This window comes from Bison bison, unplaced genomic scaffold, assembly GCF_000754665.1.
Source record: "Bison bison bison isolate TAMUID 2011002044 unplaced genomic scaffold, Bison_UMD1.0 scf7180017864382, whole genome shotgun sequence".
In the NCBI taxonomy this organism is placed as follows: Eukaryota; Metazoa; Chordata; class Mammalia; order Artiodactyla; family Bovidae; genus Bison; species Bison bison.
This window is the reverse complement of record NW_011494954.1, coordinates 3,691,518-3,705,724: the sequence shown is the minus strand read 5'-3', so window position 1 is coordinate 3,705,724 and position 14,207 is coordinate 3,691,518. Positions and strand designations below refer to the sequence as shown.

The window sequence follows — 14,207 nt, the reverse complement described above, 5'->3', positions numbered from 1 at the left end:
CTATACTTGTTCATGATCCTTTTCTGCTTTTTGATATTTTATTTTATAAAGAATTAAAACATCTGAGGGGCTTCCCAGATGGCGCTAATGGTAAAGAACTAGTCTGCTAATGCAGGAAACTCAAGAGACCTGGGTTCTATCCCTGGGTTGGGAAGATTCATTGGAGAAGGGAAAGGCTACCCACTCCAGTATTCTTGCCTGGAGAATCCCACGGACAGAGGATACAGTCCATATGGTCACGAAGAGTCAGACACAACTGAAGTGACTTAGCACACAAAGCATCCAAAGGATTCTTCTGTCATAGCTGTTATAACAATGAATGCTATTTATGTTCACTTGCTTTTGGTTATGTGAAACAGAAACCTAACTACATCAATATACTCACATGGGTGATTTTTCTTATGTAGCAGGAAGTCTGAAGGTAGGCAGTTTTGGGACAGTGTGGCAGGTTATTAATTTCAAGAGTCCTTCTGACTTTTGTTTCTGAGATCCCTCAGAATAAGGCATAATGTTTGCCCTCCCAACCCCACATTCATATGTTGAAGGCTTAATCCATATTGTGCTGAGGTTTGAGGGTAGAGAATTTTGGAGGTGATTAGATCATGACAGTGAAGCCCTCATAAATGCAATTAGTATCCTTGTAAGAAAGTACACAAGAGATGACCTCTCTAGAAGCCATATGAGGACACAGCAAGAAGGTGGCTCTCACCACACACCAAATCTACTAGCATTTTGATCTTGGATTTCCTAGCTTCCAGAACTATGGGAAATAAAAGTTTTTCTCTCTAACCTGTGACAGCAGGCCAGGATGACTAAGACATGTGGTTTTAATCTTTGTGTTCTCAAGATGATCATGCTAAGCACTGTCAATATTCCAGGCAAGAAAAAGGAAAAGATTAAAGAGAAGAACTACTTCAGTCAGCCTTTAAAAAAAAAAGTTCCCATTCCTTTTTATAAACATTTAGATAATTAAGTTAATTATCAATTCATCTTGTTCCAAATGAATAGTCAAATGTGCCAACATCTTTCATTGAATGTCTTTGCATATTTTTCATTCTAAATATATATATTAATTTTTATTCCATAGTTTGTCCTATTAATATATATTTAAATTCCATTGTGATATCATTTTTGTTATATTGTCTAATTGTTTTAATTTCCATGGCAATAAATTGTGTCTTGATAACTCACTGGATACATCATTCATTATTCATTTCTCACAGGTTTTTGACTATTTCATACATACAATTTTTCAGATGAACTTGTTTGTACTTTATTTGGTTGTTTCTGTGTTTGATTTGTTGGTGCTTTGATTGGGATGAAATGAAAATTTTATATTACATGTTGATATACATCTATGCACATCCAGTATTTTTATCCAGAAACAGAAAATACTTTATTTTTAAATTCATGCAAGATTCTTTCATTCTTTAGTGTCAAGTTATCTTATAGAGGTAGCTAAGTTTATTTTAAAATATCCTTTAAAAGAAATATTTGTTATAGAGAACGTTAAACCTATGTAAAAGTGGATAAAACTATTTAACAAATTTTCATTTACATAGCTTCAACAATTTTTTATTTATATCCAATCTTGATTCATCTATGTCTATCCACATTCTTCTCTCCTGTATTATTTGGAAGAAAATATGAGACGTCATAACATTTCACCCATAAATGAATATGCTTTTAAATATATGTTGCTGTTGTTGTTCATTTGATAAGTTGTGTCTGATGCTCTGGGACCTCATGGACTGCAACACGCCAGGCTTCCTTGTCCTTCACTATCCCCTGGAGTTTGCTCAAACTCATGTCTATCGAGTCAGTGATGCCATCCAACCATCTCATCCTCTGTTGTCCCCATCTCCTCCTGCCCTCAATCTTTCCTAGCATCAGAATCTTTTCCAATGAATCAGTTCTTTGCATCAGGTAGCCAAAGTATTGAAGCTTCAGCTTCAACATTGGTCCTTCCATATAAATATTCAGGGTTTACTTCCTTTAGCATTGACTGGTTTGCTCTCCTTGCAGTCCAAGGCACTCTTGGAAGTCTTCTCCAGCACCACAAATTGAAAGCATCAATTCTTCAGCACTCCCCCTTCTTTATCATCCAACTCTTACATGCATACATGACTACTGGAAAAACCATGGCTTTGACTATATGAGTGTCAAAAAAAGTAATGTTTTTCCTTTTTAATATGCTGTCTAGGTTTGTCATAGTTTTCCTTATAAGGAGCAATTGTCTTTTAATTTCATGGCTGCAGTCACTGTCCACAGTGATCTGGAGCCAAAGGAAAAAAAAACATGTAACTGCTTCTATTTTCGCCCCCCTTCTGTTTGTTATGAAGTGATGGGACCGAATGCCATGATCTTAGTTTTTGAATGTTGAGTTTTAAGCCAGCTTTTTCACTCTCCTCTTTCATCCTCAAGAGGCTCTTTAGTTCCTCTTTACTTTCTGCCGTTAGAGCGTTGTCATCTGCATATCTGAGGTTGTTGATATTTCTCCTGGCAATCTTGATTCCATCTTTGTGATTCATCTAGTGTGGCATTTGCATAATGTACTCAGCATAGACGTTAAATAAGCAGGGTGATAATATACACCCTTTATGTTCTTGTTTCCCAATTTTGAACCAGCTCGTTGTTCAATGTCTGACATGCATACAGGTTACTCAGGAGACAGGTAAGGTGGTCTGGTATTCCCATCTCTTTAAGAATTTTCCACAGTTTGTTGTGATCCACACAGTCAAAGGCTTTAGCATAATCAGTGACACAGAAGTAGATATTTTTCTGGAATTCCCTTTCTTTCTCTATGATTTAACGAATGTTGGCAATTTGATCCCTGGTTCCTCTGCCTTTTCTAATCTAGCTTGTGTATCTGGTTCACCTACTGCTGAAGCCTAGCTTGAAGGATTTTGAGCATTACCTTGCTAGCATGTGAAATAAGTGCAACTGTACAGGAATCTGAATGTTCTTTGGCATTGCCTTTCTTTGGAATTGGAACGAAAACTGACCTTTTCCAGTCCTGTGGCCACTGCTGAGTTTTCCAAATTTGCTGACATGTTGAATGTTGCACTTTAACAGCATCATCTTTTAGGATTTGAAATAACAGCTGGAATTCCATCACCTCCACTAGCTTTGTCCATAGTAATGTTCCCTAAGGCCTACTTGACTGCACATTCCAAGATGTCTGACTGTAGGTGAGTGACCACACTGTCGTGATTATCTGGGTCATTAAGACCTTTTTGGTATAGTTCTTCTGTGAACTCTTCCCACATCTTCTTAATCTCTTCTGCTTCTGTTAGGTACTACCATTTCTGTCCTTTATCACATCCATCCTTGCATGAATTGTTCCCTTGATCACTCCAATGTTCTCGAAGAGATCTCTAGTCTTCCTGGTGGCTCAGATGGTAAAGAATCTGCCTGCAATGCAGGAGACCCAGGTTTGATCTCTGGGTGAGAAAGACCTCCTGGAGGAGGGAATGGCTACTCTTCCCAGTATTCTTGCCTAGAGAATTCCATGCACAGAGGAGCCTAGCAGGCTACAGTCCATGGGGTTCCCAAGAGTTGGACATGACTGAGAGACTAATACTTTCACTTTTATTTGAATATATATATATTTTAAATTTATTATTAAAATATATATTTAATTTATATTTAACATGTCAAATGTTTTATATATGTATGTATATATACATATATATATACACTCATGGCACATATGTGTCTTTTGTTAAATATAGCCATTATAGGCTTATCACATCTAAAAGTTATACTTGTTCTTAATTTGCAAACTATTACCCATTTCTCTTTATCATGCATCTTTTTTTGACAATTTGTTAGAAACATTATTCAAATAAATCTCTCCAGCCTCTTTTAGTCTGTATGTTCTGCCTCTATATCTTCTGGTATTCTTCTTTGAAATTAATTTTTTAAGAAATCTAGTTGTTTGTTCTCTAGACTAACCTATAGTCTGAACTTTGCTGTTTGTTTCAATTGATGTGGGTTTCCAAAACCATGGGAAAAATTCCAAAACCATGCCTGGGGCATGTTTAAATTCAGCCTGTACTTCATAGGTGGTGTTGTGTTCTTTCATGAAGAGGCATACAACTTTGGGTTTTCTCATTTTTATAATATAAGGTAGTCATTGGTGTTCAATGTCTAGATCCTTTACTGCAGTGTTCTGTCACTACTTCATTTCACATATGAAAAAGAAGCTTCCCCTCTTCTATTACTAGATTATTTAGTGGTAGAGCTTGTATAGGAAAGGTAGAAATGTATGCTGCATTTTTTCTCTTTTTCACAAACTTTTGAAACAATAAGTTAATTCTTTGTATCTGCCAACAATTACCATTTATTATTTTATTATCCATATGAACTCATGAATTGAATGTACTTGATATGCCTCTATTTACTATGTTTTTCTCCATTTTGATGCCAAATGTACCATTTTTGACAAGTGGAGACCTCTACATTTTGGATACTGAGTGGTTTTTTTTTTTTTGATAGAAACCTTAAAAATCTTCTATATTTCTTATTTATGATATACTAGATATTCAAGCCACATTGTACATATTTCCAGTTCTAGATTTTAAAACAATGATTTCTCTAAGGAGTCTTTGCTTGGGTCATTAGAACTGTTGATTGCTTCTTAGTTGGCCACTGGTTCTTGCCCTTTTCTGTAGACAGGGCTAAGATACACACACATACATATATAATATATGTGCTTATGATAAAATATAGTATGAATTTATGAAGAAACTTTCCATTCAAACTCAGGGCTAGAGAATTTTTACTTAATCTCTTCTATCTTACATAATCCTAAAGGAAATTAACTCTGAATATTCATAGGGAGGGCTGATACTGAAGCTGAAGTGCTAAAACTTTGACCATCTAATGTGAAGGGCCTATTCATTGGAAAAGACTCTGATACTGGGAAAGATTGAGGGTAGGAGGAGAAGGGGGGTTGACAGAGGATGAGATGGTTGGATGGCATCATTGACTCAATGGACATGAGTTTGAGCAAACTCAGGTAGATAGTGAAGGACAAGAAAGCCTGGTGTGCTGCAGTCCGTGGGGTTGCAAAGAGTCGTATATGACTTAGCCACTGAACAACAATCTTACATTTGTATCTCATTTTTCCCAAGCAGAGAATCCCTATTCTCAAGTGCATCAGAGGTGGCAGAATATCATGTCACCACTCATTTGCTTTATTGCACGTAATATTCACTGTGGTCTCAGAGCAAAATTCCTATTACTACTATGAACAATCTAATCATGATCATATTTAATACCAACATAATATAAGCACTATCAAGCTGGAAACAATTTATTCTTTTAGTAGATTTTTATATTCAATTTAGGAAATATGTAGCAGAAATATACAAATGACTATGCTTTCGAGTCAAATTATTTATCTCTGTGTGGTTATGATCACACTGGATATAAAAGCTTATTTGTTTAAAGTTAAGGATAGCTTTTAAAATTTAGTTTTATATTTATGTTTGTCATCTATACAAGGTCAAATCTAGAAAAGGTGTACTCAAAGAATCCATCTTTTCTCTGAATACATTCGTCCTCTTTTCTTATAAGTACTCATATAAAAATTTATAGTTTATTTGTGGTTTCTCCTTTCTTAGAGAGGTGATAGAATACTATATGTCACTGATGAATCAGATTTTTGCCACTACAAATAGTCCGGAAGTTAATAGCCTTGTATATAGATTACTTTGTATTTTGCCAATATATATATGGGACAGATTCCCAGCATAGGAATTGCTAGTTCAAGAGTAAACACATCCTATTTTGAATCACTTCCCTGCTTGTATTCTGCTGATACCAGATTTCTTTCTGAATGCTTTCACTTCCACCTTTATCCACATTGCTTCTACTATCTCGAATGCTTTCTACCATCTTCTTATTCCCTTTATCAGACTAACTCTCCCCCAACATTTTAGCTTTCCAAGTATATGACCCTTCCTCATAGAAGCTTTACCTGATCATGTGAAAGGACAGCTATCTAATTGCATAACAACTGTCTTCTCTACCAGATTGTTAGCCCTTTAATGTTAGAGACATGCCTGTTTTGTTCAGTTTCAGTCACTTGAACTGTGCTTGGTGCAGAGTGTGTGCTTATAAATACTCATTGAATTAATATGTTGCTTTATGTTTACTTGACAGTTTAATTCCTTGAAACTAAGGCCAAAAGGCATTGGTAACCATACAGGCTGCCCATTGCTGAAGGACAGAATTCATTGTGTGGCATTTGTGTTCAGTGCCAACTCTGTTGGACAGCTCTCCCATGAGATGGTGGAAAAGATCAAAAGAATTCGAAGGGAGTTGATTAAGTCTGGTGAGTCTCTTTCCACTTTACTTCTAAGGGAAATGATTATATTGTTGGGTGGTTTGGGGACAGAATGAAGAACTTAAGAAATTGCATATGTGAACTTGTGTGTGCTAAGTCGCTTCAGTTGTGTCTGACTCCTTGAGAGTCTATGGACTGTAGCCCACTAGGTTCCTCTTTTCCTGGGATTCTCCAGGCAAGAATACTGGAGTGGGTTGTCATTCCCTCCCCTAGGGGATCTTCTCAACCCAGGGGTTGAACCCACGTCTCTTATGTCTCCTTCATTGGCAGGCAGGTTCTTTACTACTAGCACCACCTGGGAAGCCCTCATAGGTGAATATTCCCCTGGCTAATCAGTGTGATTCAATCAAATTAATCCCTCACAAACCGAGTGACTTTGTGCCTCAATTTTCTGATCTATAAAATTGTAGTATAATCATAGAGCCTACCTCAGAGATTTATTACAAAGATTAAACAAATCAATATAGATGAAGACATTACTATAATCCTCACTGCCTGCTACCTTGGCATTCTAGCATGTGTTTATTTACCAAGAATCCTAAATTCCCCCTTGTTTCTTAAAGGATTAGAAAGTGGAAAAGAACATTTCAGTAAGAGAGAGATGTAGGAAAGTAAGATGTTGAATAGGGAGAGGTAGCATCAAAGCTTTGGAGAAGGTAAATAGGATTAGGGAATTAGGGTGCCTTAATAGTTTTTCTAGGCTCTGTTATTCATTCTGTTTGCAGATGAGGCAATTTGTCACAACTTTGATTAAGTTAGAAGCAGGAATGATTGATTTACTTGTTCACTGAAATTTAAAAGCTTTCAAGGGTGGTGTGCAGGGAGGTGATTGCTAAAATCCCATCTTCTTCTTGAGGCATCTTTCCCCCCATCTTGTGTGTTAGAGTTCTTTTGATTTTCTCTAATCTCCATAAAAACACAAATGTTTGGATAGGATGTAGAATCAATCAATAATGCTATAGCACACATTTTAGTTACCTCTTCCAAGAGGTGGTTTCTTTTGAAGTCTTGTCTTTTCCCATAGGAGGCAATGAAGGATATTTCCTCTGTTAGACGAATTTCAAGTATGAATGAGTAGTTAAGGGGGCCTTTTTTTGTGGGGGATTCAGAACCTTCTCAAGTCTCTGAAATTGCTCCATAGATAGCATATTGCATAATTGATAGCTGATTAAATGAAAAATATTGGTGTTGTCTTTAATAATGAAAATAATATGGATCTTTTTGGCATAGATGTGGTCCATGTGGTGTTGCTCACGCATGTGGATACCTTGGATCTGATTACAAAAGGTGACCTCATAGACGTATACAAATGTGTGCCTGTGAAACTTCAGGTAATGGGTGATGCAATTTGCAAACACATTTTCTGGGATATTATGTCACTCTAATCACATATTACTGTGTATAAAAATAAAAACAAACACCTACTGAGTTTAAGAAGAATTAAAACAATTGCTTGAGATAACTCAGGCTCATTTTCCAATTTTTAAAAATTAAATATATATTTATCTTTACACTGACACAGATATTTCCATTCACTACAATTTAATTCAGTTAGGTTCTATTCAACTTATATAAATTACCTTGATGATCAAGCAAATATGATAGTCTCCAATCAAATACACAGATAATAAAAATAATTTCCCTGCACTAAAAAGCATATAATTTTGTAGGAAGAGGTAAAGAGACTGGGGGAGGTGGTAGGATAAGAAGAAAGTGACAAAAGGATATGATGTGATTGAGTGTGATAAACAGAAATGATTAAAAATAAAATGTTTTGAAAGTTTAGAGAAGGGAAATTAGTGCATTAAAAGGGAGGGGGATGATTTCATTACTGGGGTGGGACTGAGGAGAGCATTTCAAGAAGTGAAGGGACCAAAAGGGGAAAAACTGAGGCCCTGGATAAGTCAATGCATCAATAAGGGAAAAGGTAGCGTGTATGGGAAGCATGGTACTGTTTAGTTTAGGGGAGGGCTGAATCCTTGGAGTGCTAGAGAGAGGAAGTTACATTTGCATGAGATGATTCTATTAATTAGGTGCATTATATGGAATTACAGCAATGTTTTTGAAAGAGCAATGGTATGACCAAAGTTAAGCCAATAAACATCTGCCACCCATGTGCAGAATAGATTGGAGTCGAGGGAACCTGGAGGTGGGAACCATAGTTGGGAGGAAATAAAGATGGTTAATATTTGTTGAGCACTGCTGCTGCTTGGAGGCTTCAGTCATGTCTGACTCTGCGACCCCATGGACTGTAGACTGCTAGGCTCTTCTGTCCATAGGGATTCTCCAGGCAAGAATACTGGAGTTGGTTGTCATGCCCTTCAGGGGATCTTCCTGACCCAGGGATCGAATCCAGGTCTCCTGCATTATAGACAGATTCTTTACCACTGAGCCAACAGGGAAGCCCATTGAGCACTAAATATGTGATGTATTTTCTTATTCAATACTTTATAACAACTTTATGAGATGGGCACTGTCATGACCACATTTGATAGATAAGGAAACAGAAGCACACAGAGTAAAGCAATTGCTAGTTTACTGATGGTGCTAGGAGGTGACAGAGTCCTATTTTGAACCTAGGAAGTGTGGTTCCACAAATAAACTAGGCTAAGCCTGAATTAAGCATAACATTAAATTAGTCTAGTAAAACCGACTTATCCCGAGAATAACCTTTACAAGGAAACTGAAAGGGAACTTCCCTGGTGCTACAGTGGATTAGAATCCACCTGCCAATGCAGGGAACACGTGTTTGATCCCTGGTCCAGGAAGATTCCACACGTCCTGGAGCAACCAACGCCATGTGCCACAACTCCTAAGCCTGAGTGCTGTGACTACTGGAGCCTGCGCCCTCTAGAGCCCACACACTGCAACTGCTGAGCCCACGTGCTGCAACTACTGAAGCTCGCGTGCTTAGTGCCTTGCTCTCCAACAAGATAAGCCATTGCAATGAAAAGGCTGCACATTTCAACTAGAGGGTAACCTCCACTCGCTACAACTAGAGAAAGTCTGTGCAAAGCAGCAAAGACCTAGCACAGCCAAAAATAAATAAAAATTGAAAAGAAATTTAAAAAGGAAATGATAGAGTTTAATATAAGGTGTTAAAATGCTTGAATTTCAGTGTAGTTTGTATGAAACTATTAGGTACCTTTCACTTCTAATTCATATTGAATCTATTATGTGTATTCTAAATGAAAATTAGCAATGATATTAGAACTTGACTTGTGAAGTTCTTGAAGAACCCCCTTTATGGGGCCAGATCTCTGTCTCTACATTCTCCAACAGCAAAAGCATTGCCAAGTTCTTACTTTATGTTAGTACTTTCATAATTTATATTGACATAAAATTGTATTTTGCACTGTTTTAAGATTTCTGGGCTTTACATTCTCTATTGCAGCTAGAGGCAGTTCACAGAAAACTTGGATTTGCTCTTTCTGACATCTTTGTGGTTAGTAATTATACCTCAGAGTGGGAACTGGAGCCTGTCATAGATGTCCTGATCCTCTCTGCACTGAAAGAGATGCTGCGGGCTGCAGATGACTTCTTAGAGAATTTTCCTCTTGAGAAAACAGGTAGATGTGTTTGATGGTGTAAAAGCTTAAGGTGTCCACTATGTGGCTACTTCCAGTTTGGGTGTATACTGGACCTACCCTACTTCTTCCCCTTCTTGTCTTGTTTTAAAATGAAAATTTGAAATGATTCACCTCTGTCTTAACAGACCAAGCAGTATCCTTTTTCTCTTTTGTCAAAGTGGGCGTTGCTGCTTGGGACTCAAAAAGGGATTGACTCAGCATTGTTTCTGATCAGATGTGATCTTTGATTATTGGTCCTTCATTGGAGCTTTATACTTATGCCTGTTTTTTGACTTGACTTTTCAATGGCTTTCCCTCATCAGAGCCTGTCTTAAGGCAGTGTAATCAGTTCTGGGTAGAGGTGGGTGCTTTTCCTGTTTATGACTTCAGATTTTAGTATTATGTGTATTTCCTGTTATCAACCTGTGTATAGTACATGCTGCACTGTTCCAATCAAAGATAAGGCAGGAGTGTTAGCCTAAACTCAAATCTTATTTCAGTTTGTGAGAAATCAGAGTACATATTATCTCTGGCTCTCTCCTTTGCAAACTCCTGGGAAACTCTCACATTACTATGTTTGCGTTCTGACTTTGCCTTCCTGGTTTTCCCATTCCTTCTCTTCCTTATGGGGTATGCACTCCCAAAGTCAGGGTTGGCTTAGACCTGCTGTAGCCCAGTGTTTCTTCTTCCTACTGGTTGCTTTTTCCTGCTGCTGCTAAGTCACTTCAGTCCTGTATGACTCTGTGCAACCCTATAGACGGCAGCCCACCAGGCTCCTCCGTCCTGGGATTCTCCAGGCAAGAATACTGGATTGGGTTGCCATTTCCTTCTCCAGTGCATGAAAGTGAAAAGTGAAAGTGAAGTCGATCAGTCGTGTTCAACTCCTAGCGACCCCATGGACTGCAGCCTACCAGGCTCCTCCACCCATGGGATTTTCCAGGCAAGAGTACTGGAGTGGGTTGCCATTGCCTTCTCTGTGGTTTCCCCTGGATAACCCATTAAGAGTATGTTGTTTTCCTTTACTCAGAGATCAGAAGAAAGAAATAATCAAATATAAATAAAGAAAATAAGTGAGCATGTTGCATATTAAAGCTTTTAATTTCATCATAGAAGAGTGAAAAGTGTGAAATGAGAAAACATGGGAAAAAAGGAAGCAGTTGAACCTGAGGGGGATATTTTATTTAAATCTAGAGTGAAATTACACATACAAAATCATAATACCTATAAAGAGGAGCAGCACAAGTTAAGTCATTAATTGTATAAAAGACTAATAATTTCTTTAAAAATTATGTTCTGTATCTGTGAAAAATTAAAGTTTCTTCTTGTAAAACTGAAGTCTAACTTGAGTGTGTGCATACGTGTGTGTATGTGGTATGTGTGTGATTTTGGAAAAGATTATTCTAATATGACTTGTCAACATCTTCTGACCTTCAGCCGTATTGTCTTAATTTTTGCCTTCTTATGTTATTTCTAAAGTGCTTGATTCTCTTTGGGTCCCTGTTAATGTTGTATTCTTTAACCTAAAGCCATTTTTGTTTGAATATCTGAACACTTCTTCAAAGATGTAGCAAATTAATATTACATAGAGATTTCAGTTCATGTAGCAATGAAAATTAAAGAGCTATAACTATATACAGTAGTATCGATAAATATTAAAAGTATACTATTGACCAAAAGGAGAAAGATATGAATGAATCTATACATGATGAATAGATTTATATAAATCTCACAGAAGTGCTAAGTAAAACAAAGGGAATGATAATCTTAAAAATGATGTTCATAAAAATGAAGATGATGATTTTATTTCAAGTGGAGAGGGGCTCTATGTAATATACTGTAATTTATTATCTGTTCTATTAATACTATTCATAGGCCTGGGGATTATCTCCAATTTGGGACTGTTATGAATAATGCTACTATAAAGATTCTTATACACATCTTTTGAGGCACATATAAAAATTGTCCCTGAGATGTATAACTGAGAAATTTCTAGCTCATTGGGTCTGTCTACATATCTTCAACTTTATTGGAAACAATCCAAGTGTCTATTGACAGGTGAATAAGTAAAAATATGTGGTATATCCATGCAATGGAATACTACTCAGCAATAAAAAGAAGGAAATATTTTTACAGGCAAGTGTAGGAGACAGGAAGAATAAAAGAAAAGCAGGCCCCGGCAAGGGCCGCAAAATAAATTTGTAATTATTGATAAACTGGATGCTATAAGGCATGAGACTCTTGGAACAAGTCTGGAGGGAACAGTTCATCATCTTGAAAACAAGATATGATCCTGCGACCCCAGACTGTTTCTCAACTGGTGTCTCAGAGTCCCATGTTTTACGTATCTGATGGAAAATCTATAGATAAAATATCAGTCTTAGTTACTGATTTGTTATTGGTTACTGTTTCTCAATTACTCAAGGGTTAATGATCATTTTCTTCTTTGGCCCTGAAGGCCACAAGAGTTATAGCTTAACTCCCCGCATATTCTTTCCTTCACGGCTGAAGGCATAATAAAGCTGGCTCGGATTCAGTTTCGGCACCTTCACCTTGGAGCAGTGTTGGCCCCCCGATCCTCGCTTTTCTCTGAATTCTTGTGTCTTGTTTCTCATTCTCTCCCCATGTCGCGCTTTCGGAAACCCTGCTTGTCGAGCTGGTCTCGACAGGCAAAAACATACACAAATCAGGTAGACTATTTTATTTCTTTACCTCCCAAGGTGGAGGGGTGCCGAGGTCCAGCCCTGGTTGATTCAGGGAGTTCGAAGGGAGATGGCATCGACGATTAATTTAAATATTCATCAAAGATATAAAGAGTAATAGAATGAGGATAGCTCAGTAGGAAAATTCAGCGGAGAAAAGAGGCTGAGTAGCTTGGTTTACGCGGAAAATCAATATAACCTGTGACATCGGGTTAGCTCTGATCACGGAGGCTGCAGGCGCCCTCTCGAATAGCGGAAGGTGCCCCACCTTAGGCACCTTCTTGAGTGGGTCTTAGAAGCCCAGGCAAACAAATGGTCATAGAGGACCTCTGTGCTCCAGATGGAGACTCAGGCAGAAATTGAGAAAAAGAATGACACGGGGAGACCAAGCTTCGGTGAGCAAGGCCCGTAGCTTTATTTTCAACAGGGGCTTTTAAACCCTAAGTTGCTCATAGAGGATAATAGGGGATGTGAAATCATGCAAAGTCAGCAGTCTTTGATACTTATCGAAACCAGGGTTTCTTTCCTGCAAATTTATCGTATACAAATGGTTTAGGTGATTTACATCATCTTCTGGCCAGAAGGCCTATTAACATTTTATGACTCTTGACAAAGGTTTGTCAACCGTAAGACTTATTTTCTCTAAGAGTAATTATTTTAAGGTTTGGTGCCATCCTCCGAAGGTGTTAGATAAAGTTGCATTCCTGTAGGGCAGAGGTGCAGTGGGTTTACAACAAAGGAAAGAATTTATTGCCTTAAGGGTCTAAAGTTGCTAACACCAAGGCCACTACTTATTTTTTCTACATACCAACTATATTAATTAATACACATTTAAGGATACAATACAGGGGATGTGGAAACTTGGCAGCAAGCATTGGCTCATCAATGAAATCTTTTACTAGTTTTATTCTGACAGTTTCTAACTCTCTGAGAGGCTCTAAGCTATTTAAATATCTTAAGCTTCCCGTGCCTCTCAGGGCGCCTCTCACGGCTGGGAGACTGTAAACAATTGTATGCATAGCTGTAGGAGTCCGGGTAAACTTGTCAGGCGAGTTAGAGAGCTATCTGAGGGGTTTGGATTTAAACACTCCTAATACCCAGGAACTTTATTAACTGGAGCTGTAAGTTAACTCTTTATCAGAGAGAGTGAGATGGTGGTGGGGGACAGCCCCCAGTAAAGTCAGAGGTGAGAGCACAAGGCAGTAAAGTAGGCAGACTCTGGTTTTTGGGGGTAGATGCTCGAGAATATCCAGGGGGACTCCTGAGGCTCGATCCCGCCTTTGCGAATGCTGAGCCTCCTTCTCATGACCTTTGCCACGGGCGGAGCTCCTCACACCGGCTCCAGCAGAAGGGGTTTGTGAAGAGTAAGTAGCCACCTGGTGCTTCTGCAGGAGCTAAAAGTGTCCTTTGTTTCGATCAGAATGGTGGTGAAATGGACATTTGCTTTAATAACATTTTTAAGTTGAATATTTGTATTTTATTGTACTTTCCTGCCTGTATTGTATATTCCATACTAACAGAAAAAAAGTAATATCATAGAAAACTTTTGGAATTATGCAGAACTGGGTCTAAATCCCTATTATG

The 14,207-nt window shown here is 37.9% G+C and overlaps 1 protein-coding gene across 2 annotated transcripts in view; it reads left to right on the top strand.

Moving 5' to 3' along the window:
* IFI44 (interferon-induced protein 44) overlaps positions 1 to 14,207 on the top strand; it is a 20,233-nt gene that overhangs the window by 5,009 nt on the left and 1,017 nt on the right. The window contains exons 6-8 of one of the 2 annotated variants that reach the window (XM_010857571.1): positions 6,172 to 6,343; positions 7,586 to 7,686; positions 9,750 to 9,924. In XM_010857571.1, the coding sequence (XP_010855873.1) occupies positions 6,172 to 6,343; positions 7,586 to 7,686; positions 9,750 to 9,924 (448 nt within the window). Of the gene's footprint in view, positions 1 to 6,171; positions 6,344 to 7,585; positions 7,687 to 9,749; positions 10,713 to 14,207 lie in introns of those variants that run through there. The other variant, XM_010857570.1, reaches the window with a different exon arrangement.